At 52.2% G+C, this 24,408-nt stretch overlaps 1 protein-coding gene across 15 annotated transcripts in view; it reads right to left on the bottom strand.

The window, feature by feature from the left end:
* Positions 1–24,408, bottom strand: part of KMT2D (lysine methyltransferase 2D) — a 126,054-nt gene that overhangs the window by 20,749 nt on the left and 80,897 nt on the right. For all 15 annotated transcript variants that reach the window (XM_082212290.1, XM_082212298.1, XM_082212300.1 and 12 more), the window contains 13 exons: positions 22,267–24,027; positions 18,963–19,139; positions 18,670–18,818; positions 15,216–17,377; positions 14,206–14,329; positions 13,923–14,013; positions 13,708–13,771; positions 12,379–12,611; positions 7,765–10,749; positions 6,879–7,022; positions 4,171–4,335; positions 2,285–2,441; positions 698–779 (listed from right to left, as the gene is read on the bottom strand). In XM_082212290.1, the coding sequence (XP_082068416.1) occupies positions 698–779; positions 2,285–2,441; positions 4,171–4,335; positions 6,879–7,022; positions 7,765–10,749; positions 12,379–12,611; positions 13,708–13,771; positions 13,923–14,013; positions 14,206–14,329; positions 15,216–17,377; positions 18,670–18,818; positions 18,963–19,139; positions 22,267–24,027 (8,294 nt within the window). The remainder of the gene's footprint in view (positions 1–697; positions 780–2,284; positions 2,442–4,170; positions 4,336–6,878; positions 7,023–7,764; positions 10,750–12,378; positions 12,612–13,707; positions 13,772–13,922; positions 14,014–14,205; positions 14,330–15,215; positions 17,378–18,669; positions 18,819–18,962; positions 19,140–22,266; positions 24,028–24,408) is intronic.

Raw genomic sequence — 24,408 nt, 5'->3', positions numbered from 1 at the left:
TGCCCCAGGATGAGAACGGAAATCGTGTGCCGGCGGCGCAGCGGCAGCAAGAGGCCCCATTAGCAAAAGCGCGCCTCTAGTTAAGAACAGTTTCACGTTAAGAACAGACCTCCGGAATGAATTAAGTTTGTAACTAGAGGTACCACTGTAATGATGATCCTCCTCCTGCTTCTCCCAGAGCAAACAAGGACCACTGACCAACTATACTTCTTTGGACCACTGTCTCTAAGCCTACCATTTTCGTCCGATTTTTGTTTATTTCAACCCTTTGTATACTGCTTAACCACAGCTGTCTCTTAAGTGGTGTACAAAAGACTCCAATGCAATAAAAACTAAAAGTGAGTTAAAACTATTAAATCAGAGAGTTATTAAAAAGCCTGCTGGAATTTTTTTTAAAAAGTCTTCAGTAAGTGCTGGAAGTTCAACATGGTGGGACTACAATTCCTGACATCCATGTTGAGGTGGATGGGAGTTTGTGCCCTCCAGGCAGGTGACACAACGCAAGTAAAGTAGATTATCAGTCTTCCATACTTCCCGACAAAACTTCACCCAAGCTAGATCTCAGAGAGGAAAAGCTTCTCCTCTCCCAAATGCGACAGTTAATGCTATAGCTTCCATTTGGGGGAAAAACCCCACAAAGCAGAGGTTCAGGATGCCCTGTGGTCGAGTTGGTTCCGTCCTCCAGCTCCATCCTTACCTGACATCCTCGGTCTGGTTGTGTGGCGGTGTGGGCAGAGCTGCGAGGAGATCTAAGCTTTTCACTTCCACAGGGGGAGCATCTACAAAGTGAGGCAGAAAACTCAAGGTTTAACGTGTCAGGATGCTACAGGGAGGGGGGTGGTTTCTATTCATGGCTTCCCTGGATCAATTCCAGCTTTTCACAGCCTCTTGCTGTGGGCAAGAGGCGCGGAGGGATGCAGCCTATCACAGGCCAAGCTTAATGCTTGCCTTTCTTAGGCTGCTTAACATCAGACCGGCCAAGCAGAGGACTGGCTGGTTCTGGAAGATAATCTGTATCTTGCTATGAGGAGGAGCAATCCCAGTCCCTTTAACAGAGGCAGCCACATGTCCATGCCTGAAAAGATGAACATGGACCCACATGCATGCAAGTAAGCATGGGCTGGCTGCAAATTTCCCTATTTTGGACAAGGTCCTCAAGTGGGCGGATGTGCAATTCCAGATATGACTGAATTGGACGAATTTTATCTTGATCCAAATTCAAATCCATTTCAAGCCAAGCTTGGCAGCTGGAACGGCTTAGGTAGCTGGCTGCCACACCATCTTTCCACTACCCCTTTAGAGTTCATTCATTCAGCCTTGTTTTTTTTTTTAAATAAATAATTTTAAAAAACATTTTAAACTAAGTAATAAGAATAAATAAATAAGAATAAAAATTTGCACCCCCGCTTCTCGAGACCACTCCATCGTAACTATCCAGCCTCCCAAAATTTCAACACCTCTTGCGATAGTTTGACCCTTTTCCGTTTTAACAGTACAGATTCTACAAACACCTTCCACATCTCCTCAAAATCATTTCTCCTGAATATCGCCCGCCTTCCCTTAATAACACATGTTAATTTATCATTAAAAGCTGTATCCTATATTCATTCAGCCTCCATTGACATAAATTAGACAACAAAATAATAAAATAGGAAAAAATACATAAAACATGGGTAATCCAGATACATTAAACACCTAAAACGTATAAAAGACTCAGCAGCCACCATTAAGTAAAACTAAGTAGTTTTAAATGTGACTTTAACAACAACAACAAAATCCCTTTAGTGCCACTGCGCCAATGAATGCAGTTCTCTTAGTAGCCCACAAGGCAGCAGCTATCAATACAGTCGTACCTTGGTTTTCGAACAACTTAGTTCTTGAACGTTTTGAAAGTGAGTGTTCTGGTTTGCGAACGTTCTTTGGAACCCGGACGTCCAACGGGGCTTCTGGTTGGCGGCAGGCGCTTCCTGCAGCCAATCAGAAGCCGCGCTTTGGTTTCCAAACGTTTTCGGAACTCGAAAAGACTTCCGGAACGCATTCCGTTCAGACTTCAGAGGTACGAATGCATCATGAATTCATCCCAAACCATTTCGCCTCACCGGTTCCTTTTAACTTCCACTGCGAAGCTCGGAGCAGCCCACCTGGGCCTCCCCCCCCCATCCAAAATCAGAACAGGGGCCTGCATGCATATTCGCTTCGAGGACGCTGAAGAACGCCAGAGGTTCTCCCGGAACATTCCGGAACCCGGCAGCACCTCTTCTCCTCAGCCGTGGGGCTAACGTACCCTTTTGCCCTTCGTGCTCGTGGGGCAGCACCGGCTCCTTGGGCTGCTCCGTCAGTTCTTCGGAAGACAGGACCCCGTTCACCAGCTTTTGCTGTACCGAGGGGGGCGGTGTGGGAGGCAGCGAAGAAGGTGGGGTTGGCGGGTTGCTCAGATTGTTCTAGAAAGAGATCAGAGGAGTCTGTATCCAGCAGAGCCCCCGACCCACCCGCAAACCTGAGGCGCTTTAGGTCACCTCGCCAAAACCCGTATTTCCATAAACAGCTTCTTTTTTTGAGGGGGGAGCCACCCAGACTATTCTTATTAATTGAATTTATATATCGCCCTATACCTGGGGGGTCTCCGGGCGGTTCACACAATAAAATCAAGATATAAAACCACAAAATGCCTAATTAAAATAAAAACAAGCCAATAGCGCCACCCCCCACAAAAAAACACCACATTTTAAAAGGGCATAGGATGTAAATCAGATCAACCAAAGGCCTGGTCAAAAAGGAACATTTTTGCCTGGTGCCTAATAACTTTTTGTCACGGGGCGGCTTACAGAGAACGTAATTATACGAAACATTAAATACATCTAAAAGGTTTATAGGCTGCCTGTCAGCAGGGCTTCCAGAGTTGTTCAACAACTTGGCTTATATGGACAAAGAGTGCTCTCCCCAGAAAGGCCTGCCTGGCCCCTACTTTGACGTGGAGACATTTTTAATTCCCCAGACCTTTTAAACTGCAGTTGACCTAGTTTTACATAGTGCGGTTTTATTAGCTTGCCTTCCTTGGCTCTGTAATCATTGCCGTTAAGCTGTTTTATTATTTCTGGTTGTTCTTGTCTCTTCTGTCAGTCACCCTGGAAATTCTCATGTACTGAACAGGGGGTGGGGTACAACCAGCTAGACTGGTGACTGGGAGTGGCCACCGTGACCATATAACACTGGTCTTGAAAGACGTACTTTGGCTCCCAGTACGTTTCTGAGCACAATTCAAAGTGTTGGTGCTGACCTTGAAAGCCCTAAATGGCCTCAGCCCAGTATACCTGAAGGAGTGTCTCCACCCCCATCATCCATCCCAGACACTGAGGTCCAGCTCCGAGGGCCTTCTGGTGGTTCCCTCACTGCGAGAAGCAAAGCTACAGGGAACCAGGCAGAGGGTCTTCTCAGTAGTGGCGCCCACCCTGTGGAACACCCTCCTATCAGATGTCAAGGAAATAAACAACTATCTGACTTTTAGAAGACATCTGAAGGCAGCCCTGTTCAGGGGAGTTTTTAATGTTTGCTCATTTTTAAAAAAAAAATCCAGTCAGATGGGTGGGGTATAAATAATAAATTATTATTTTATTTTAATTTTAGTTAATTTTAATTCTATTTATTTATTTACTACTACTACTACAGTCATACCTCGGGTTAAATGTGCTTCAGGTTGAGCGTTTTCAGGTTACGCTCCGCAGCGACCCAGAAGTAACGGAGCGCATTACTTCTGGGTTTCGCCGCTCGCACATGCGCAGACGCTCAAAATGATGTCACGCGCATGCGCGGAAGCGGCGAATCGTGACCCATGCAGACGCGGGTTGCGTTCACTTCAGGATGCGAACGGGGCTCTGGAACGGATCCCGTTCGCATCCAGAGGTACCACTGTACTACTACCACTAGCAGTAGTAGTAGTAGTAGTGCTTTTCTTCTGGAAAAGAGATGCCAGTATTCACCATGACACTGTTACAGTAAACACCACACTTTTAACTGGTGCTTTTCTTCCAGCTCTGGCGTTTCCTTTGGGGAAGGGAAGCCCTGGCGCAAGGCGGCTCGAGGCGACACCCAGGGAGGCTTCCCACCCAGGGCCAGGCAGCCCTACCTCCTGCCAAGCGTGCAGAAACAAGCTCAGGGACTGGCGGTCCTTACCTTGGTGAGCAGCTGTGAGTAATAGTCCGGAATGCTGTCCAAGGCGGCGTTACCAAAGGAGCCCTTCAGCTGGCTCTTGCCATTGACCGGGCTGCTCCCAAAGGGGGGGAAGAGGCTGAAGTTGGCTGTGATGACAGGCTCCATCAGAGGCAGCAAGGAGAGCTCCTGAGAGGCGGCGGGAGACACAGAACTGGGTCAAGGCAGTCGGCAGTTTCACGCACCGGCACATCCCTGTGCAAGGAGAAGTCTTCTCCTACGGACCCCGGCCCAGGGGGATCCAGAGAGGTCTGGCTGCACTGGGCATGCCCAGCAGACATGCACAAACCCATTCCCTCGCAGAGTTCTTTCTCCCCCCCTTTCTATTTTATTTTGACAAAGCAATAATCATAAATAAATAAGAATAAAAATGTGCACCCCACCACCATTCCATTGTAACTATCCAACCTCCCAAAATTGTGATGGCTTGACCCCCGTTTCGGTTTTAACAGTACAAATTCTACTAACACCTTCCATATCTCCTCAAAATCATTTCTCCTGCATATTCCCCGTCTTACCTTAATGGCGCATGTTAATCGATCATTAATAGCTATATCGCAAACCTCTTTATACCACTCTTCCATTTTATATTCTGCTTGCCCCTTCCACTTCCTAGCTATAATAATTCATGCAGCTGTCAATAAATTTGTGAGCAAGTCCTTCATAGCCTGCAAACCTCCCACCCCATCATAAATTGATAATAATGCTACCTCTGGGTTTTCGGTCAGCTTTAACCCAGTGATTCCTGTTATCTCCTTAAGCACCCTTTGCCCAAAAAATTGTACATATTTACACCCCCACCACGTGTGAATATAATTCCCAGTTTCCTGGCATCCCCTCCAACATAACACCAAATATTCATTTTTTTATTTATTTAATCTGACTGCTGTTAAACACCATCTCCAAACTAATTTCTAATAATTTTCTTTTATTCTTCTAGACAATATTTTCAATGAACAATTCTCCCATATTTCCCCCCAGCTTTGACTATCTATCTGCCCTGTTGTCTCCTTTCTCCACACCTCTTTTAATTGAACACAAATTTTGGCAGATCTGCCCTCTGTCTCTCCATGCATGCAAGAAGGGATATATTGTCAGGGAGAGGCAAACGGGAAAAGATGAAAGGACAGAAACCAGCAGTTATAGAGAGCCTAAAGAGATTATCAGCAGCTTCTCGTCTGACAGTGAGTCTGACGTAGAGGGGGAGGAGGATGAGCCTGGAACAAGTCATTTGGTGCCAAGAGGAAGTAAGGGGAGGAGTTTTCGCAGACTTGCATGCTGGGTGCGGAAAAGGAAGAAGAAAGATTAGAGGCAGCAACTGCGCACAAGGGGAAGGACGCTAATTGAAACGCTGGAGATGTACGTTTGAACTTTGTCAAATAAATCAAATGGTTTGGAACTGGCTGGGAGCCCGGAGTCATATCTAGGCCAGCTGGACAGCTTTAAGCCTCTGACATATATATATACATATATTTTTTAAAAAATAATTTTATAAGTTGTGTGTCCTTGTTTCTCAACTGGATCCTTTTACGTGCTTTTTGTACGTTTTATGCATTGCAGCTGGCCATTATTTTTATTGATTATAGCTTAGCAATTCTTCATTGCCGCCGTTAAGTGTAAAATGCTTATTAAAACAGCTGGTATTTAATTTTGCTGTCTGCCATTATATTCTAACAGATTGTTGAACAGTGAGTCAAAACCCTCCCTCCCTCCCAGGGAGAAGTCAGGAGGGGGTTAATAAATGACTACATGGCCCTTGTCCCCTTGCCCTTCTGTAGTTTTTCCTTTCTTCCCCTTTCTCTTTTTTTTAGGTCTATCCTTTTCTTGTTTTTCTTCTTCTTTCCAACTTTGTTCTTTTTTATAGACTTAAGTAGCTGTCTCACCTTAGAATATTACAAAAAGACACTTTGTAATGGGCAGGTATTTTTGTATTCAGTGGGACCTTGGTTCTCAAACACCTTGGCTCTCCAACTCCGAAAACCCGGAAGTGTTTCGGTTTTCGAACGTTTTTCGAAAGCCGAACATCCAATGCGGCTGTCGGCTATTGTTTCCAGGGGGTCTGCACCAATCAGAAGCTGCGCCTTGGTTTTCGAACATTTCGGAAGTCAAACAGACCTTCGGAACAGATTAAGTTTGGCACTTTTGTTTTTGGTATTTAATTTGTGTTTTTGTTTTTGAGGCTTTTTCGGTTAATTTGTTTTTGTGACTGTGTGGAACCCAGTTCAGCTACTGATTGATTGATTGTGTGACTGCGGAAATGGATAAAAGCCTCCCCATCCAAACAATGACTATCATCAGTGCAGGTAAGAGAAAAAAATAATTTTAATTTTTATCATCTACAATACTGTCTTCTTTATAGTACAGTACATTGATTATTGCTTTCATTTTATGGATCAATGGTCTCGCTAGACAGTAAAATTCATGTTAAATTGCTGTTTTAGGGGTTGTTTTTAAAAGTCTGGAATGGATTAATCTGTTTTGCATTACTTTCTATGGGAAAGCGTGCCTTGGTTTTGGAACGCTTTGGTTTTGGAACAGACTTCCGGAACAGATTAAGTTTGAGAACCAAGGTACCACTGTATCTATGAATAAATACCAATAAATCAATTATTTTATTTTATTTTTTTAAAGGCTACCCAGCCCTCCCACAGCAGCTGCATAGCGCAGAGTACCTGCTTGAGCTGTTTCATCAGGGCCTCATTGGATTTCACTCCATCCTCTTTGCGTAGCTTCTTGCGAGAGTTGGCGACTCGCTCCCCAGCTTTCTGGGACCGCTTGGGCTTCGGCGGCGGGGGCTTCTTGGCTGCCAGCGCGTCCTGCAGGGAACCCCCAAAAAAGGGAGAGGAGAGAAAAAGAGACAAGAGGAAAAGTGAATTTCTGCATTGCTGCCTGGGATCTGACGCCTACTGTGCCTGGAGTTATCAAAGATTCCTAATCCTCCCAGTGGAGATCCACCTCCAAATCTAAGCTGATCCACTCTATATGCACACTGAGGTGGAGAAATTATGGATCGTACCAGACTGCTGGCAATGTAGGCCCTGAAAGACCTACGTTGGCTCCCAGGACGTTTCCGAGCACAATTAAAAGTGTTGGTGCTGACCTTTAAATCCTTAAATGGCCTCAGCCCTTTATACCTGAAGGAGCGTCTCTACCCCCATCGTTCAGCCCAGACACTGAGGTCCAGCTCCAAAGGCCTTCTGGCAGTTCCTTCACTGCGAGAAGTGAGGTTATGGGGAACCAGGCAGAGGGCCTTCTCGGTAGTGGCACCCTCCCTTCAGATGGCATGGAAATAAACAACTATCTGACTTTTAGAAGACATCTGAAGGCAGCCTGTTTAGGGAAGTTTTTAATGTTTGATGTTTTATTGTGTTTTTAATATGCTGTTGGGAGCCGCCCAGAGTGGCTGGGGAGGCCCGGCCAGAGGGGCAGGGTATAAATAATGAATTATTTGTCGTTGTTAGATTTATTTCCGAATGCTCCCCCTCCTAAGTGAAATCCAACCCAACGCCCCCTCTGACATCCCTGTCCGCCGTTCCTCCTCCTTCCCTCCACTCTTACCTCTCGCACATCTGGTACCGGCTGCAACCGGCCCTCCGCCCCGGCGATCTTGCCATCCACGTGCCCGTTGACGTCGCCCGAGCGCTGCGTCGCAAGAGTGACGTTCTTGGCCCGCAGCAACTTCTGCAGCAAGAGGTGCCCGGCTTCGGTGCGGGTGAGGCTGTTGGTGGTCGCGGGGACGGCGGCGGCAGGGGCCGAGACAGGGTCCCCGTTCGCCTCCCGCTTGACGGGCTGGGTTCCGCTCATCAGGGCGCACTGGGAGGCTTCCTCCTTGGGCTCCTGTTTGATGCAAACAAGGGGAAGGTCTCCTGGCGGTGGGGGCACCCTTCCCGCCAAGGGAGAAGCCGCTTCCACCGCCTGCCCGTTGGCCGTGCCGGTCTCTGCGGCCTCTTTGGTGGTGGGGCACTCAGAGTCTCGGAGGCTGCAGATCCCGGGAGTCGCTTCTCCTGCGCTTGGGGGTGTTGGGGTGGAGAGCAGCAGGGAGCTGGGAGTAGCAGGCTGGTGCCTCTGGGTGGGAGTCTGCTGCGGCTGCTGCTCAGGGCTTTTAGCCAAGAGCAAAGGAGACGGTCTCTTTGGCTCTGGAGGGCTCGGGTGCTGCTGTGCCTGCAGTGGCGTCTGCTGCCCAGATGCCATGCCGGCAACGCTCAAGGGGACAGAGGGAGCCTGAGGGGTGGGGAGCCTCACCATCCCCTGCTGCTGGGGACAGACAGCGGATTGCTGGCTCACCGGGACCCTCTGCTGCTGCTGCTCCACTGAGGCACCGAAACCCTGGTCCGGACGAATCTGGAAGACCGCCAGGGGCGGCTGCCTCTGCGGCTGCTGCCCCGCAGCGCCCGGCAGGGAGAGGTGCTGAGCAGCTTGCTGGCCTTGCTCTGGGGCCGCCTGCCCCGGGTAGGGGCTGGCTTGCCGCAGCGCCTGGTTCTGCTGCTGCTGCTGCAGCAGGTTCTGCTGGTGCCTCTGCATTAGCAGGGCCTGCAGCTGCTGCTGCTGCTGCGGCGTCAGGTTGCGCAGCTGAGGGTTTTTGGAGATGACGCCCTGCAGCTGGGCACGGATCTGGCCCATCACAGGGCTGGACAGGATGCTTTGGCCTTGCGGGGAGGACTGCTGCACCATCATGCTTTGTTGCTGTTGTTGCTGCTGCTGCTGCATCATCAGCCCCGGTGTTTTCGAGGGCCCGGCTGGGCTCTGAAGGCATTGCTGCTGTTGTTGCTGCTGCTGCTGCTGCTGCTGGAGGTGGTGCTGTCCCAGCAACCCTTTGGAAGGCTGCTCCGGGTTCTGTCCCATCATCCTTTGCACTTGGCCTTGCTGCTCCATCTGCTGGTTGAGCAAGTGGGGGCCCTGAGTTGCATCTCGATGGTGCTGCTGCTGCTGCTGCGACAGCTCTTGCTGCAGAATGCCGTCTATAGGCAGGTGAGAACGCAATGGCTGCTGGAGGAGGTTGTTCTGTTGTTGCTGCTGCTGCTGCTGCTGCAGGTGACTGTTTTGCTGCTGCTGCTGCAGGTGGCTGTTTTGCTGCTGCTGCTGCAGGTGGCTGTTTTGCTGCTGCTGCAAGTGGCTGTTTTGCTGCTGCTGCTGCATCCGTAGCTGCAGGGAGCCCAGGATGTTCTGCTGCTGGGGCCCCAAGAGCAAGTGCTGGGCTTGGCCCAGCTCAGCTGACTGCTTCTGCTGCTCCCCGTGCTGCTGGAGCATCAGCTGAGACGGCTGCTCCGGAAGAGGAGTCCCGTGGCCGCTCAGGCCCTGCTGCTGCTGCTGCTGCTCTTGAGTGCTCATCTGCAGCTGCCCTCCCATCTCTGGGCCCACCATGTGGGGTCTTAGCTGCTGTTGCAATGCACCGTCCGCCCCTTCGGGAGGCAGCATGGCCGTGCCGCCTTCTGGCCCTCCTGGCTGCTCCTTGACAGCCAACCCCTGCTGCTGCTGCTGCTGCTGGGCTGGCTGCATTCCCTGAGTCGAGGAGTGCAGCTGCTGGTTCAGAGACCCGTGCTGCGCAAAGTGCTGGAGAGGGTCGGCGCCCACGCCCGGCCCCTGGCTCAGGGCGCCCTGCTGGGAAGCCGGCCCCTGGCCCAGGAGCGGCTGGTGCTGTTGCTGGCTCAGCAATGTCCTCTGCTGCTGCCCGAGAAGCCCTGGCTGCTGCTGCTGCTGCTGCTGTGGTGACAAAAGCAGCCGATGCCCCATCATGCCCTGCGCCTGCTGCACCAGCTGCTGAGGCACTCGGTGCTGCTGCCCCTGCTGCTGTGGGGCCAACAGCATTTGCCTCTGGGAAGCCGGGTGCCCCATCATGCCCTGGTGCTGCAGCATTGAGTGTCCCAGCATAGCTTGCTGCTGCTGCTGCTGCTGCTGCGGAGAGAGCTGCTGGACCAGGACTCCCGCCTGGTTTCCCAGCAGCCCTTGCTGCTTGGAGAGCAGATTCTGGCTCGGCTGGGGAGTGGGTGGCGGAGGCGGGGGCTGGCTCATCAAGCCCACCTGACCCATCGTGCTTTGCTGCTGCTGCTGCTGCTGCACCGAGATCTGCCCCATAAGGCTTTGCTGCTGCTGCTGCATCGCAATTTGTCCCATGTGGCTTTGCTGCTGCTGCTGCTGCTGCATGGACACTTGCCCTATGAGGTTCTGCTGCTGCAGCTTCTGCGCCAGCTGCAGCCGCTGCTGCTGCATCTGCCGCTCCTGCAACAGGCGGTTGCTGGAGAAGAAGCTGTTGGGGGCCGAAGCGCCCGATGGCTGCTGTTGCTGCTGCCCTCCCATAAAGGGCAAGCCCTGCTGCACAGCCATGGCGGCGGCCTGAGGGAGGCGCAAGCCGGCCTGGCCTGCTAGGCCCTGCGGCCCCGGCTGGAGGCCGTGCGCGGAGAGGAGCTGGCCGGGGAGCTTGGCCATCAGGCGGGGGCTTTGCGAGGGGCTGAGGGCCAAGACGGCGGAGCTTTGCTGCTGGTGCTGCTGCTGCTTGTTGCGGTACTCGGCCATGAGGTTGGTGTGTTCCTTCTGCTGCTTCCGAACCTGTCAGAGAGAAAGAGGTAGCAGAGGCAACGTAAGCACAGCAAACAACAAGGAGGGGTTGGCTTGTTTTCTCCTACCGATAGGAAACCCACTTAAGGACTCTATACAGGCTCCGGAACACCCCATAAGGGAAGGGGAGCCCTTTTTTTATTATAACAATACCACCCAAAACCGGTTTGAAGTCCAGATCATGGTATCAGTTTCATAATTTCTGACTTGGCAATATATCGCAAATCATGGTGTGTGTGTATGTGTGCGCACGCTATGCAAAAATCACGATGCAGGAGAAAACGTGGAGCCCGTCAATGTCTCCATCCTTTTATCAGGCAGTGTGATATACAGTGGACCCTCCAGATACGAACATTCATACCGGGGGTACGTATGTACCCAGAAAAGTCCACATCTAGAGGCGCCGCTTCTGCGCACGCGGCAAAACCCGAAAGTATACACTTCGGGGGTTTGCCGTGTTCGCAACCTGAAAGTTACGTTACCTGAAGGTAACGTAACCCGAGGGTCCACTGTATTGAGATCTTTAGCTGGTGATACATCGTGATGCTGAAAACCAGCCCAGCCCTATAGTTCAGGCAGCAAAAGCATGTTTTATAAGAATTGGAAACTCACAGGAACGTGGGAATTTGCTTTCCGCCGCCTGAATTAGACCACTGGGTCCATCTGGCCAAATATTCTCTACACTGACTGGTGGGCAGGGGCTCCCCATTCAGGCAGGAGTCTCACACAGCCCCACATGGAGATTTTGGGGGTAAAATCTGGAACCTTCCTGCAGGGGAGGCAGATGTTCTTCCGCAGACCTACAGCTCTTCCCCAAGCTTTTTTTTTTAAAAAAAATGGAATCTGGACAGCTCAGGATACTTGGATGCTCTTAAGACCCAACATTTCTGCCAAAGCATAAAATGCACAGAAACTTGCACAGAGCAGATAGACTCCTCCAATCTCTCCCACCCACCCCCTTCCCCAGGTGAATAATCCATCCCTACCAGGTCTCCTGACCTGGATGGTTAAGGTGACTATGGGGTTGCGAAGCTCATCTTGCTTCAGGCTGAGGGAGCTGGCATTTGTCCACTGACAGCTTTCCAGGTCATGTGGCCAGCGTGACTAAACCGCTTCTGGCACAACGGGACACTGTGACGGAAGCCAGAGCGCACGGAAACGCTGTTTACCTTCCTGCCGCAGCGGTACCTATTTATCTACTTGGACTGGTGTGCTTTCAAACTGCTAGGCTGGAAGGAGCAGGGACTGAGCAACGGGAGCTCACCCCCTCACGGGGATTCGAACCACTGACCTTCCTATTGGCAAGCCCAAGAGGCTTAGTGGTTTAGACCACAACGCCACCCGCGTCCTGAATTGCTGATGCTACCCTTGGCCACCCACATGATTTCTTCCTTGGCACCTCCCCGACTCCAGCACCCTGTGCTCATGCAAGACCTGACTCTCTCCCTCCTAGCATCTCATCACTCGGGAAGAGGCAGGAAACCACTGCAGGATGGAGTTCATTTTGCCACTATCGCGAGTCCTCCGGTCCTCCACAGACCCCTTTTGAGTTTTCTCGGTCATGCCAAGAGCAGTGGCCTTTGGACTTAAAACTGACACAAGCTAATCTGGGTGGTTTACCTGATCCAACTGCTTCTGAATCTTGCTTTGCTGCTCTGTCACCAGCTTGAGCTTCTCAGCATCAGCCTCGGGGAATTCCCGGCCGGCCTTTTTCGCCGTCCGCTGCTTGGCGCACAGGGCCTTGCGGGACTTGCGGTGAACCCCTATCTGCTCCTCCAGCACCTTCAGCTGCATCTGGAGGAGTTGCTGCGTATGGAGGAGCCAGTCTTCGTACTGGCGCTGATCAGCTTCATCTGGGGGGAGTGGTGGGGGGAGGGGAATGAGAAACACTGGTTTTTGGAAGCTGGAGACACGCAAGACAGGTCAGGCCATATACGTTGGCAGGCATAGGGGGAAAGTTGAAACGCCTTGCCTCTGGCACTTAATAAATTCTGTACTAGCCCACGAAGGCTATGCAAGGCCCTCCAGTCCTCAGACTTTGAGATTCTGCAGAACTTGCATCCCACGGATAAATTTTTATTATTTTTTACTAAATCTGTATGCCGCCCTATACTCTCAGGTCTCAGGGTGGTTTGCAAGAAAAAATGACAATATAAAAGATCAAAATACATAATCAAAACAAAAAGAACCCAATAACCTCCACTGAGACCCCCAATTTTGTGCTGGAGCCACAAAAGGCACATCTTCAACCTTTCACCCAATCACAGAACCAGCCTCGCCGACAATTCTTCACCATGCCTGACTACAGCAACCCATGCGCCCCTGGAATGCAATCTACAGTATCCTGCCTGCAACATGGGAGCTTGCATCTGCTGCAGCTCAGAGCCTCTCTGTTGCAACGCAACTACAGTGGAACCTCGGTTCTTGAACGTCTCCGTTGACGAACATTTCGGAACCCGAATGCCGAAAACCCGGAAGTAATCGTTTTTTGAACGATTTTTGGAAGCTGAAGGTGCCACGTAGCTTCCATTTTGAGTTTTCCTATTGTATTGAGGGTTCTCTGCTTTCTGTTTTCGGACGTTTCAGAAGTCGAACCGTCTCCCGGAACTGATTACGTTCGAAAACCGAGGTTCCACTGTATTTTCTTGCGCGTTCAACACCACACACAACTTATCTGTTCTTTATTATTATTCAAAGCTGCCCGGTGGTTAAAAAGCACTAACAAAGAGAACAGAGTTCACCCTCTGCTGTCAGCAAAACGCTACCAGTTTAGGAATTGTGATTGGAAGCAGGAGGAAGTCCTTAATCCAGATGTAAGCAATCTGGAATAGATGGCTTATGAAGCTATGTATGCAAAAAGCCCAGGTGGGCAGGAAGTATTGCAGGAGCATTACCCAAGGAAAAGCAACACCACAGCCCTTTCAGGACTGGTTACTGCCAACTACTCACTGATGACACCTTGTGCAAAAGTGGGTGGGTTTGGTCGAGCTTGTGCTGGGTCATTGCTCCGTTCCTGCAAGGGATTTGAAAGAATCAGAATATCTGCAGTGGTACCTGCCACAGTTCCCCCCCTGATCCCACAACCAAAAGAGCCAGCACTCCCCAAACCCATCCGTTAAAAAAGTGTGAGGAAACTGAAGAGGGCCTGCCAAATCCCTGCTCACCTGTCCTCCAGAGCCAGGCAGGATGTGGTTCTGCATTTCAGATGAAGACGACGCTCCGGACAATCTCTGAGCCAGCAAGGAGACTTGTTGCCTGAAAGTAGGAAGTCGGGGGGTGGGGAGGAGGAAGGGGAACAGAATGAAGGGAGCCAGTGTTGGCCTGAGAAGCCGACTCCAGAAAACCTTAAATCCAGAGTCTCCCGGAGCAAGGCCCTCTGAGCTAAACGAAAGAAAAAGCGAACTGCACATAATCCAAGCTCCTTGGCCTCCTGCCCTGGGTACTTACCGATTCATACTCGGAGCCACTCCAATAGTGCCCTGCGCCATGACTTTTTTGATACCCTTCAGAGCCACCATCTTGGCTTTGGCGATGGGGTCCATGATGTCCTCAGTAGCAAATTTATCCAGATCTGTGAGAGTGGAGGAGATCAAGAAGTGATCAGGCCAGACATGGCACCTTCACAACCGACACTCATTCGTTTGCTGCGTGAGATCTGCCAGCACACAGCTGGCCTCTTGAAACCATAATCTCCTAGAATGTGGGGCCGAGGCACAACCAGGAGGAAGGCTACCAGAGAGCCAACGTGTTCATGGCTGCGCAGTTCCTTTTTAAGGCAGTGTTTCCCAAACTTAGGCCTCCAGATTTGGGGGGGGGGACTACAACTCCCATCATCCCTAGCTAGCAACACCAGTGGTCAGGGGTGATGGGAACTGTAGTCGGAATACAGCAGGAGAACCAAGCCTGAGAAACACTGCTTCAGGTCAACGGCTGGTGCATCTGTGGGATTATATATCTAGAGCAGGCATAGGCAAACTCGACCATTCAGATGCTTTGGGACTACAGTGGTACCTCAGGTTCCAGACGCTTCAGGTTACAGACTCCATTAACCCAGAAATAGTACCTTGGGTTAAGAACTTTACCTCAGGATGAGAACAGAAATCGCGTAGCGGCAGTGCAGCGGCAGCAGCGGGAGGCCACATTAGCTAAAGTGGTACCTCAGGTTAAGAACAGTTTCAGGTTAAGAACAGACCTCCAGAACGAATTAAGTTCTTAACCTGAGGTACCACTGTACAACTCCCATCACCCCTGACCACTGGTCCTGTTAGCAAAGGATGATGGGAGTTGTAGTCCCAAAAGATCTGGAGGGCAGAGTTTGCCTAGGCCTGATCTAGAGTCCTCCTTTCCAGGCAGACCCGGCCAATCAATGAAGTGCCAAATCCTAAACCTCTGTTTTAAGCTCCACTCAATCCCATCCATAAAAACTCACACCGCCCTGGTAAAAACAAGCTAGATACCTGTATCTGGGAAGAAGCTGTTAGCCAATTGCTGCTGCTGCTGTTGTTGTTGTTGCATCACGACTTGCTGCGGCTTGAGCCCCATCATCTGTTGTTGCTGTTGCTGCTGGACGCCCGGCATGGGCTTCTGGGCCAAGACTTGCTGTTGGTTCTGCTGGCCATGCGCTGCCTGGATGCTATGTTGGGCGGCAAGCATATGGGTCTGGTTCTGAGCCACCCCCATATGCGGGGCCAGGACTTGACTTTGCTGGGGACCAGCCAGTCGCTGCTGCTGCTGCTGCTGCATCAGCTGCTGGCTGGCCACCATCCCTTGTTGCCTGGCCACCATGCCCAACTGCAGCTGCTGCTGGGAGCTCGCCAACTGCCCGTCGTGGGACTGGGGAGGGGGAGCCAACATGGTGTGGGCCTGGAGGTGTTGCTGGGAGCCCCCGGGGATCTGGGCCGACATCTGCTGCTTCTTCTGCAGCTCCTTCTTCTCGTGCTCCAGCAGGTCTTCGATCAGCAGAGGCAGCTCGCTGGCCACTAGGGAGCTCTCCATCTTGTCGAGGTCGTCGGCCGGAGAGTGCTGTTGAGCATTGGCCAGGCTCAGGGGCCCTCCGTCCAGCTCAAACTTCTCCAGGATGGAGTTGCCGGCGCTGGCCATCTGCACGGGGACCAGCGGCGGCCGGCCGGGGGCACCGTAGAGGACCTTGTCGGAGATGGAAGCGTGGCTGTTGCTGTGGAAGGACGTCATGCCCAGCCGGACTCCTCCGGGGCTCATGAGGCCCTGGCCAGGCTTGATGTTGACCGCCAAGGCGGCTGCCATTTTCTCGGCCCCTTCAGACTTGATAGGAAGCTTCTCTGGGGCGCCGGTGTTGAACTGGCAAGGCGACGGCTTCAGGCAGCCTTCCTCTATCTTGGGTTTGATATCGGCCGGCAGGCTGACCAGCTTGCTATCCAGCACGTCGCTGTGGGCCTTGAGTGTTGAAAGGATGGGGGAGGGCGGTGGCACCCCTGAGGCAGAGGATGGGCAGGGAACGTGGAGCAGGCCGAGCCCTTCTTTCGCCTTGGGCACCTCATCTCTGGGCAACGATGGCGTCCTTGGCTCACCCGGCTTCCCGACGCCGGCTGAGGGCGTTTCCTTGAGGTAGGGTCCGGCCGAGGGCTCCTTCTTGAGCAGATCTTCCCGCTCGGCCTTCTCGTTGGCCGACTCCACCAAGCGCAGGTGCTCGTTGAAGATGTCCTTCTTGTCCCCGGTGTCCAGTTCCGGGTCGGTGTAGGCCAACAAGTCAAACTCATCTCCGTTCAGCAGGTCGTCGAGGTGCGGGTCGTTGGTTTCCAAGTTATCCAGGTTCCCCAGGTCATCGTCGCCTTTGGCGACGTCCGGGTCAAGGCTCAAGTTGGCCAAGTCGTCGTCGTCCTCCTCCAGGTCTTTGTGGGAATCAAAGTCGTCGTCTAAGTCCGGCTCCACCGGCACCTCACAGGGCAGCTGCCGGCCGGCCAGGCCTAGCTGATTCCTGCCAGCAGCTGGGGCAGCGTCAGTGGCAGCTGAGGTAATGGGCACATCTTTAGGGCCGGATGAGGAGAGCGGTCGCGGTGGGATATGTTGCATCTCCAAGTTTCCAGGGGGCAGGATCAACTGGGACACAGCCTTGGCGTGGGGATGGTGGTTGTTGCTCATCTCTGCCCCCTGCTGAGGAGAGGATGATATAGGGACAGACATCTTCTGGGCTTGCAGGCCTTGACTTCCCAGGACTGGAGCCTGCATGGGCATAACGGGAGATTTCAAAGCCTGGCTGGCACCGTCGTTCCCAGGTATGAAGAATCGGGTTCGAGCCTGTGGGTTCTGCTGGACGAAGGTGGGCCCCGCACCGCTCCCAAGAACTCCCTTCTGGATGTTGTGCCTCAGCTCAATGAACTGGGCTCCCAGAGCGCCGCTCGAGGCTTGAATCTGTTCCCCAGGGCCTGGCAGCCGTGGGGCAAGGCCTGCTAGGGCTTGCCGGCTCAAGTCTTGGGTGGGGGGCTGGGGGAAGCGCGAAGGGACAGAGAGACGCATGGACACAGCTTGCTGCTGCTGCTGCTGCTGTTGTTGTTGTTGCTGCTGCTGCCACATCTGCTGTTGTGGAGACGGGGCTTGGAAGACACCGCGGGGATAAAATGGCTGCGCGGCAGCCACTGAAGACCTGGAAGAGGAAGGAACAAATAGAGAGAAATGTCAGCTACGGGACACAAGTGGGGACTTTCAGGTAGAGGTGTTTCATAATCACTTCTGACAGAAGGCCACTTTCCACGCTGCTTGAAAACCACGAGGGGGATGTGAAGAGAATCAGAACTTACAGGGTTAAACAGTTCTGAGTGACGTCTCACATTCTGAGGCGTGGTTATGTTCACATACGGGAATGTTCTCTGTGTGTGAGTTTTCTTTCGGTTTTGACCGAGAGGCGAAAGATGTGTGCTATTTCGCCGGGATGATTTAAGATGTTTTGCTACACGATTAAAGACTGTTGGAGATAAGCAACAAGCCTGCGTACAGTCTGATTTATTACCCACACACTGCAACAGTTTCTACCGCTGCGGAGACTCTGCTGAGACGGAAGCCAAGAGAGAGCTAGGCACAGGAGCGCAGCAGAATGTGCCGGACGCCATCACAAAGCCACAGGGGACACCCTTCCCAAACAAACCACATTTGCCTACTGAAGTAAGGCCACATGGCCTGCTATTGCGCCTCCCGCCTCCAAGACAACAGCCTGTCAGGCACACGGAATCAAATAACTGAAAAGTTGGGAAGGATGATGGTAATCTAGTCCAACCCCTTGCGGTGAGGAATCTTCTTACCCAATGTGGAACTCAAACCCATAACCCTGAGATTAAGATGCTCTACTGACCAAGCTATCGCTTGTAACCTTTAGTCAACCACCTGGCCTACTCTGCTCTGGGGAAGTTCTGATCTTTTAGGGTAGCCCTTTGTCATCTTTCCCTTCTGTCACGGCCAACACTGTAAGCTCTCTGGGGCAGGGGCCTGTCACTTTTTGTTCATCAACGGTACACACGCTCCAGAGGAATTCCTCCTGCAGGCAGCCTTTGTTTCTAAGCAAAGCATGGGGATCTAATCTGCCTCAGGTGAATGCAGTACAGTAGTACCTCGGGTTACATATGTTTCAGGATACATACGCTTCAGGTTACAGACTCCGCTAACCCAGAAATAGTACCTTGGGTTAAGAACTCTGCTTCAGGATGAGAACAGAAATCGTGCTCCGGCAGCGCGAGGCCCCATTAGCTAAAGTGGTGCTTCAGGTTAAGAACAGTTTCAGGTTAAGAACGGACCTCTGGAACGAATTAAGTACATAACCAGAGGTACCACCGTAAAACAGGTCAGAGCAAGGTCTCAATGAGAGGATCGCACACCGACAGAGAGCCTGTCCTCGATTATCCAGCCCCTGGAGTCTGGGCTCCTAAATGGCACCACGCGACTCACCTGCCATTGATATCCATGGTAGAAGGGGTCGCTGATGGAGGGGGGCGGGCAAGTCGCTCGTCCTGCACGTAGGGCCCTTGCCCCATCACTCCACTGGGAAGTTTGCTCCCCGCTGGGGTGCCCCCCAGGCTGCCAAGCATTCCTTTGTCCTGGGAAAAGGGAGAGGGGAAGACAGGCCCAAGTGGATGTCAGTTGCTTTTTTGACAGCATAGTTTCTTGGGGGGTGGGGTGGGGAGGTAGAGGGAGGGGGCCTCTCTAAGAAACCCATAATATGCCCCGGCCTCACGCGTTACCTGCACTGTTGGATAAGGAGTCATGCTCCGGTTCATCTGCTCAAATGCCTGCCCGCCACCCTCAGGGTTCCACGACGCCTGGGCGTTGTTGGCTGCTGCGGCTGCACTTTCCTTCTCTTGCCTCAAGTTGTTCCTCTGGATCTGCTGGCGGATGAGGAACTCGCGGAGTCTCTGCCGCTGATGGGAGGTAACCGGAGAGACAGGGAGCAGGCCGTTAGTCTGAGGGTCTCAAAAGGGGCAGCCGGATTGTACTTCAAGGCGGCCCAAAGTGTGGCGCCACAAAGGAAAATAAGCACAGGCTAGGCAAGCAAGGATTAAGGGGAAGGAGCAGGATCTATAAGCCAAACAGGGTGCAAGAAAATCAAATCGTAATATATAGCCAGTCTGGCCTGCAGTGTGCAAGTGGTCAAAGAGCCAGGACTCCAGGGTTCTGTATTCAGTTTTTTGGTTTATGGAAATGTTTAGGTAAACAATTTAGTCAATCACACAAGTCAGAAAACATCCACTTCTCAGGGAATCCAACATATTCCTAAAAACTGATTATGTATGCAGATATTTTCTAAAATATGTTCTTCTTTAATATGCAATAGTGCTGCAGGTGTGAGGTATTATTTAAAGGTAAAGGGACCCCTGACTGTTAAGTCCAGTCACGGAGGACTCTGGGATTGCAGCGCTCATCTTGCTTTACTGGCCGAGGGAGTTGACGTTTGTCCGCAGATAGTTTTTCCGGGTCATGTGGCCAGTATGACTAAGCTGCTTCTGGCGAACCAGAGCAGCGCACAGAAATGCCGTTTACCTTCCCGCCGGAGCGGTACCTATTTATCTACTTGCACTTTGACGTGCTTTCGAACTGCTAGGCTGGCAGGAGCAGGGACCGAGCAACGGGAGCTCACCCCATTGCGGGGATTCGAACCACCGACCTTCCAATCGGCAAGCCCAAGACTCAGTGGTTTACACCACAGCACCACCCGCGTTTTTCTGAGGTATTATTTAGGGACCAGGAATTCAGTTTACTGCGAGCTCAACACTGAGAGGGAATGGTATGAAAATGGCAATGTGATGGCACTTAAGACCTCTGAACTTAAGATTTCAAAAGCTGGACAGTAGCAACTGTTGATACGGTGCAAAAAAAAAAGCCAAAAAAAAGCAGACTGTTTCCACATGTGGTTGCCACGTTACCAAACTTTCATCACGTGTTTTGCAAAAAATGATTGTACAACTTCAAGCAAAATCACCCCTTACTAATGTTAATGCATTTCTGGGCCTTCTTAAACGTTACACCAGATTTACTGTGCGATCAGGACTCTGGCTACTCAAGAATGCTGTCCTACTGACTTTAAGGGAGCTTTACTCCCATGTTAAGTGGGATTAGGCTTGCACCCTTAGCTTCTAGAAAGAAACATGGGGTGGTCATGAACGAGCTAGAATGGTTTTTGCTGGAAATGTAAGGAGACGCTGGAAATGTAAGGAGATGCCTTCAAAACCAAAATGGCTGGGGAAAGTGTGGGAGGCTCTGATAAAAGGGTGTCAAATCGATGGCGTTTGACGATCCTACAAATGCACTTGAATGTGTTGATGTAACATGAAGCTCAGCTGTTTTCACAAAGAACTCTGTGTCACTAGGTCAGTCATCATCATCATCATTTAAGATGCAATGAATGAAATATTACATACCATAACCAGGTCATTGCCGTCGTTAGGATTTAGGGACGGAACCTAGTGACAACCCATTGGAGGATTAGCATGGCATAGCACCCAAAGTGTGAGCTGGGCACTCCCTGGTTTGAACCTTGCCCTTAGCTCAAAACTGGGTAAGCTCACTGCAGTTAAGACGGCCTCTCAGCACCAGTTCCTGTAATCTGCAATATGAGGGCAACGCTGGCCTGAATTCAAGGGCTGGCTGCTTTATGAAATGATATCACAAGACATCAAAATGTTCTCAGGATCCAGGCCTTGGGCCCAGCTTCTGCTCCAGGATCAGGCCTGCCCCCGTAGGGAAAAGGATGCTACAAGGCATGGGCCTACCTCTCCCATGAACTCCCCATCTCGCTCCCAAACTTCTACTTATTCTATTGGGACCCTATTCCATTACAGGAAATAACCTATTTGGACATCTGAAGGGCTTACGCCAACTTACCTCTTTAATTTAAGATGGATGTTTTGGTGGTCATTGTGTTCTTAATGTGAGCTGACTGTGTTTTATGTTATTTTCTCTCTCTTTCCCTTTTATTATTTTTACTTTTTATTTTGACAAAGTAGTAATAATAAATAAAATAAAATGTGCACCCCCCACCCGCAAGACACCATTCCATCGTAACTATCCAGCCTCCCAAAATTTCAACACCTCTTGCGATGGTTTGACCCCTTTCCGTTTCAACAGCACAGATTCTACAAATACCTTCCGCAGCTCCTCAAAATCATTTCTCCCGCATATTCCCCATCTTGCCTTAATAGCACATGTTAATTTATCATTAACTGCTATATCCCGCACCTCTTTATACCATTCTTCCATTTTATATTTCCCTTACCCCTTCCACTTCCTAGCTATAATAACTCGTGCAGCTGTCGATAAATTTGTGAGCAAGTTCTTCCTGGCCTGTGAACCTTCCACCCCATCGTAAATTGACAATAATGCTACCTCTGGACTTTCAGTCAGCTTTTTTTTATCTCCTTAAACACCCTTTGCAAAAAAAATTGTGCTTATTTACACCCCCACCACATGTATAAGTCGCCCCCGTGTATAAGGCACCCCCTATTTTGGGGGACTCCAAATTAAGAAAATGGGGGGAGATTGCCCAGAGTTGTTGAGACACCAATCACACGTCCCCCCAATGCACTATCCATGTATAAGATGCCCACCAATTTTAAACAAAATTTTAAAATAAAAAATCCTTGTCTTATACACTGCGAAGTACGGTAGGTCCGGTTTCTTGGCATCCCTTCCAACATAACACAAAATGTTCCTGGTTTATTTGAGTTACTCTTACTGATATTAAATGCCACCTCCAAATTAACTTAATAGTAATTTTTTTCTAAACCTATCCTCTGTTTTGTTTGTTTCTCTTACATTTGCTTTTATAAAATAATTTTAAAAACAAAAACAAACCCTATTTTGTCTCCTCTATCATTCTAAGCACCCGATTCTCCCATTTTCAGTTATGGGGTATCAGAGTTTTTAAGGGGCTAACCAGGTTTTTGAATGTCTGCTGTAGATTTTTTTCAATTTCGTTGTTCTATATGGGACAATGACAATACAGATTATCGTATCATATTGTACCTGAAGCCAAGTAGCAACCCTGCTTACCTGCCGAACTTTCTCCATCTCTGTCTGGGTGGCATTGCTGCCCATCGTCCCCTCCTGGCTGGCCGGCAGTTCCTGCAGCTCCCGGTTGGCGGCTCCGACCGCTCCCTCTTCCCTCTTGTCGCCTGAAGGCACCAGGCCTGTCCGTGGCAGGTAGGCCAAGGGGCCATCTTGTTGAGGTGGCGGCGGCTGGGGCAGAGCTGAGGGCGGGCGCAGCGGAGACACGTTGTAGGAGTCTGCGGTGCCCTTGCTGGGGCCGAGGGGGCTCCCAGCTTGGTGGAACCCCGGCGAGGAGACGTAGCTTGTGCTCTGGGGCTTGCCGGGGGCAAAATGGCTGTTGATGCCGTGGGAAGGGGAGCTCTTGAGTGGTTCGCTGGGAGGGAAGGTGAAGCGCATCTGCTGGGCCTGAGTGCTCGGGAAGACGCTTGCCCCAGGAGAGCGAGCGAATTGGGGCTGCGAGCCAGGCTTAGGGGGGGCTTCGGAGGAGGGCGGCCCTGCCGGGAAGCCCCCAGTGGCAAGGGTATTATGGGAGCCAGGCATGGGCTTGAAGCCGGCCTCTGGCATCTGGGGGCGAGGGGGTTTGTGTAGGGGTGCGAAGGGGTCCCGTGACTGTGGCCGCGAAGGGGGGCGGGAGTAGGGGTCCGGGGACTGGAAGCGGGGGGTCACCGGGGACTGGCAGAAGGCTTCATTGGAGTGTGGCCGGGGCGTGAGGGGAGACTGGGAGCTGGACTGGGACTGGGGGCTGGCGGGGACGCGTGAGAAAGGGTCGGAGGGCAAGGAGCGGGGTGGCAGGGCACAGCAGCTTTCCGGGGGTGGGGGCTGAGGCCTCGGCGTCAGGGGAGGCTGAGCGTAGGGGTCCGGGTACGGCGACTGGCGGTAGAGGTCAGCCTGGCTGGGGGGAGACGCGGCCAGAGGGTGGGCGTCGGGAGGCCGGTGCCCCAAGCCCGGGCTCTGCGGCTCGACCTGAGACTGGCGGGGAGTGAGCGGGGCCTTGAAAACATCCGGAGCCTTCATTTCGGCTAGGTGGTGAGCACCGGACGGCGAGTCGCCGTAGCTGCAGCCGTAGCTGGGGGAGCAGATCCCCGGCCCGGCCTCTTCCTTCTTGATGTCCAACCCTTTCTTCAGCTCCCCAAAAGGCGGAGGCGAGAGCAGGAGGGCAGCCCGCTGAGGGCTCCCGGGCACCGACAGGTTCTCCAAGGACCCAGTGGGGCAGCGGGGCTTGAGGAAGTGGTCTGGCGTGGAGGGCTGGTGCCTCGGGGTCCCCGGAGGGGTGGGCTGGAAGTCCCCGGGCTGCGGGGCCGGGCGAGGGTTCGGCAGGAGCGGAGACTGTCCGGAGGAAGAGGAGGATGAGGAGGACGATGACGAAGCAAAGCCAGCAGGCACTGTCGGGCTCTGGCCCACCGAGGAGGGAGAAGGGAAACCTGAATCCGGCGGGGGGCAGGCCACGCCGTAGGGCTCGTGCAAAGGCACTGGAGCGGGGGGCTGGGCACTGGCGGCAGAAGAGGGGAGCTTGAGGAAGAGCTCGCTGGGCGACTCGGCGCCGCCGGGCCCGCTGGGCAGAGCTGCGGCGTTGCTGACGTAGAGCGGCTGCCCTGGCACAGAGGCGGCGGGAGGAGGAGGGGGCAGCGGAGGCGGAGGAGGCGGCTGGGAGGCCGCGGTGGGCAGCGCCCCCTGCTGGGGCGGGATGCGCAAGTGTAGGGCCGGCCGGTCTGGCCTGCGCAGCACCTCGACTTTGGTCTGCTTGTTGATCTGGCTCTCGGCTTGCTGCGAAAGACAGAGGAGGAGGCGGAGCGTCAAAAGGGCGCCGTCAACACCCGGGCACACAAGACACCCATTTGGTGACACCTTCACACAAACACACGGTGAAAAGGGGAGGCACAGGGGGGAAATCCAGGTGATGGGACCTATTCTGTCCTCAGGGACAGGAGGGGAAGCATCTGAGATGCACCCAAAGGAACCTCAGAGAGGACCAAGAGTTTCTGCCCTCTTTACAGGGGTTCCAGAAAAGTACCTGTGCTAATCTGTTGCAGCAATGCAAAGAATCTTGGGGGCCCCCTTAAAGACTAAATCTCACGTATGTATCTCTAACTCGTGTCTCTCTGCTATCAAGGCTTCTGAACTGATTAACAAGAAAACCTATCGCAT

Source organism: Podarcis vaucheri (genome assembly GCF_965113315.1).
Source record: "Podarcis vaucheri genome assembly, chromosome: 2".
Classification (NCBI taxonomy): domain Eukaryota; kingdom Metazoa; phylum Chordata; class Lepidosauria; order Squamata; family Lacertidae; genus Podarcis; species Podarcis vaucheri.
The sequence above is the reverse complement of the archived record's forward strand: the minus strand, read 5'-3'. Positions and strand labels throughout refer to the sequence as shown.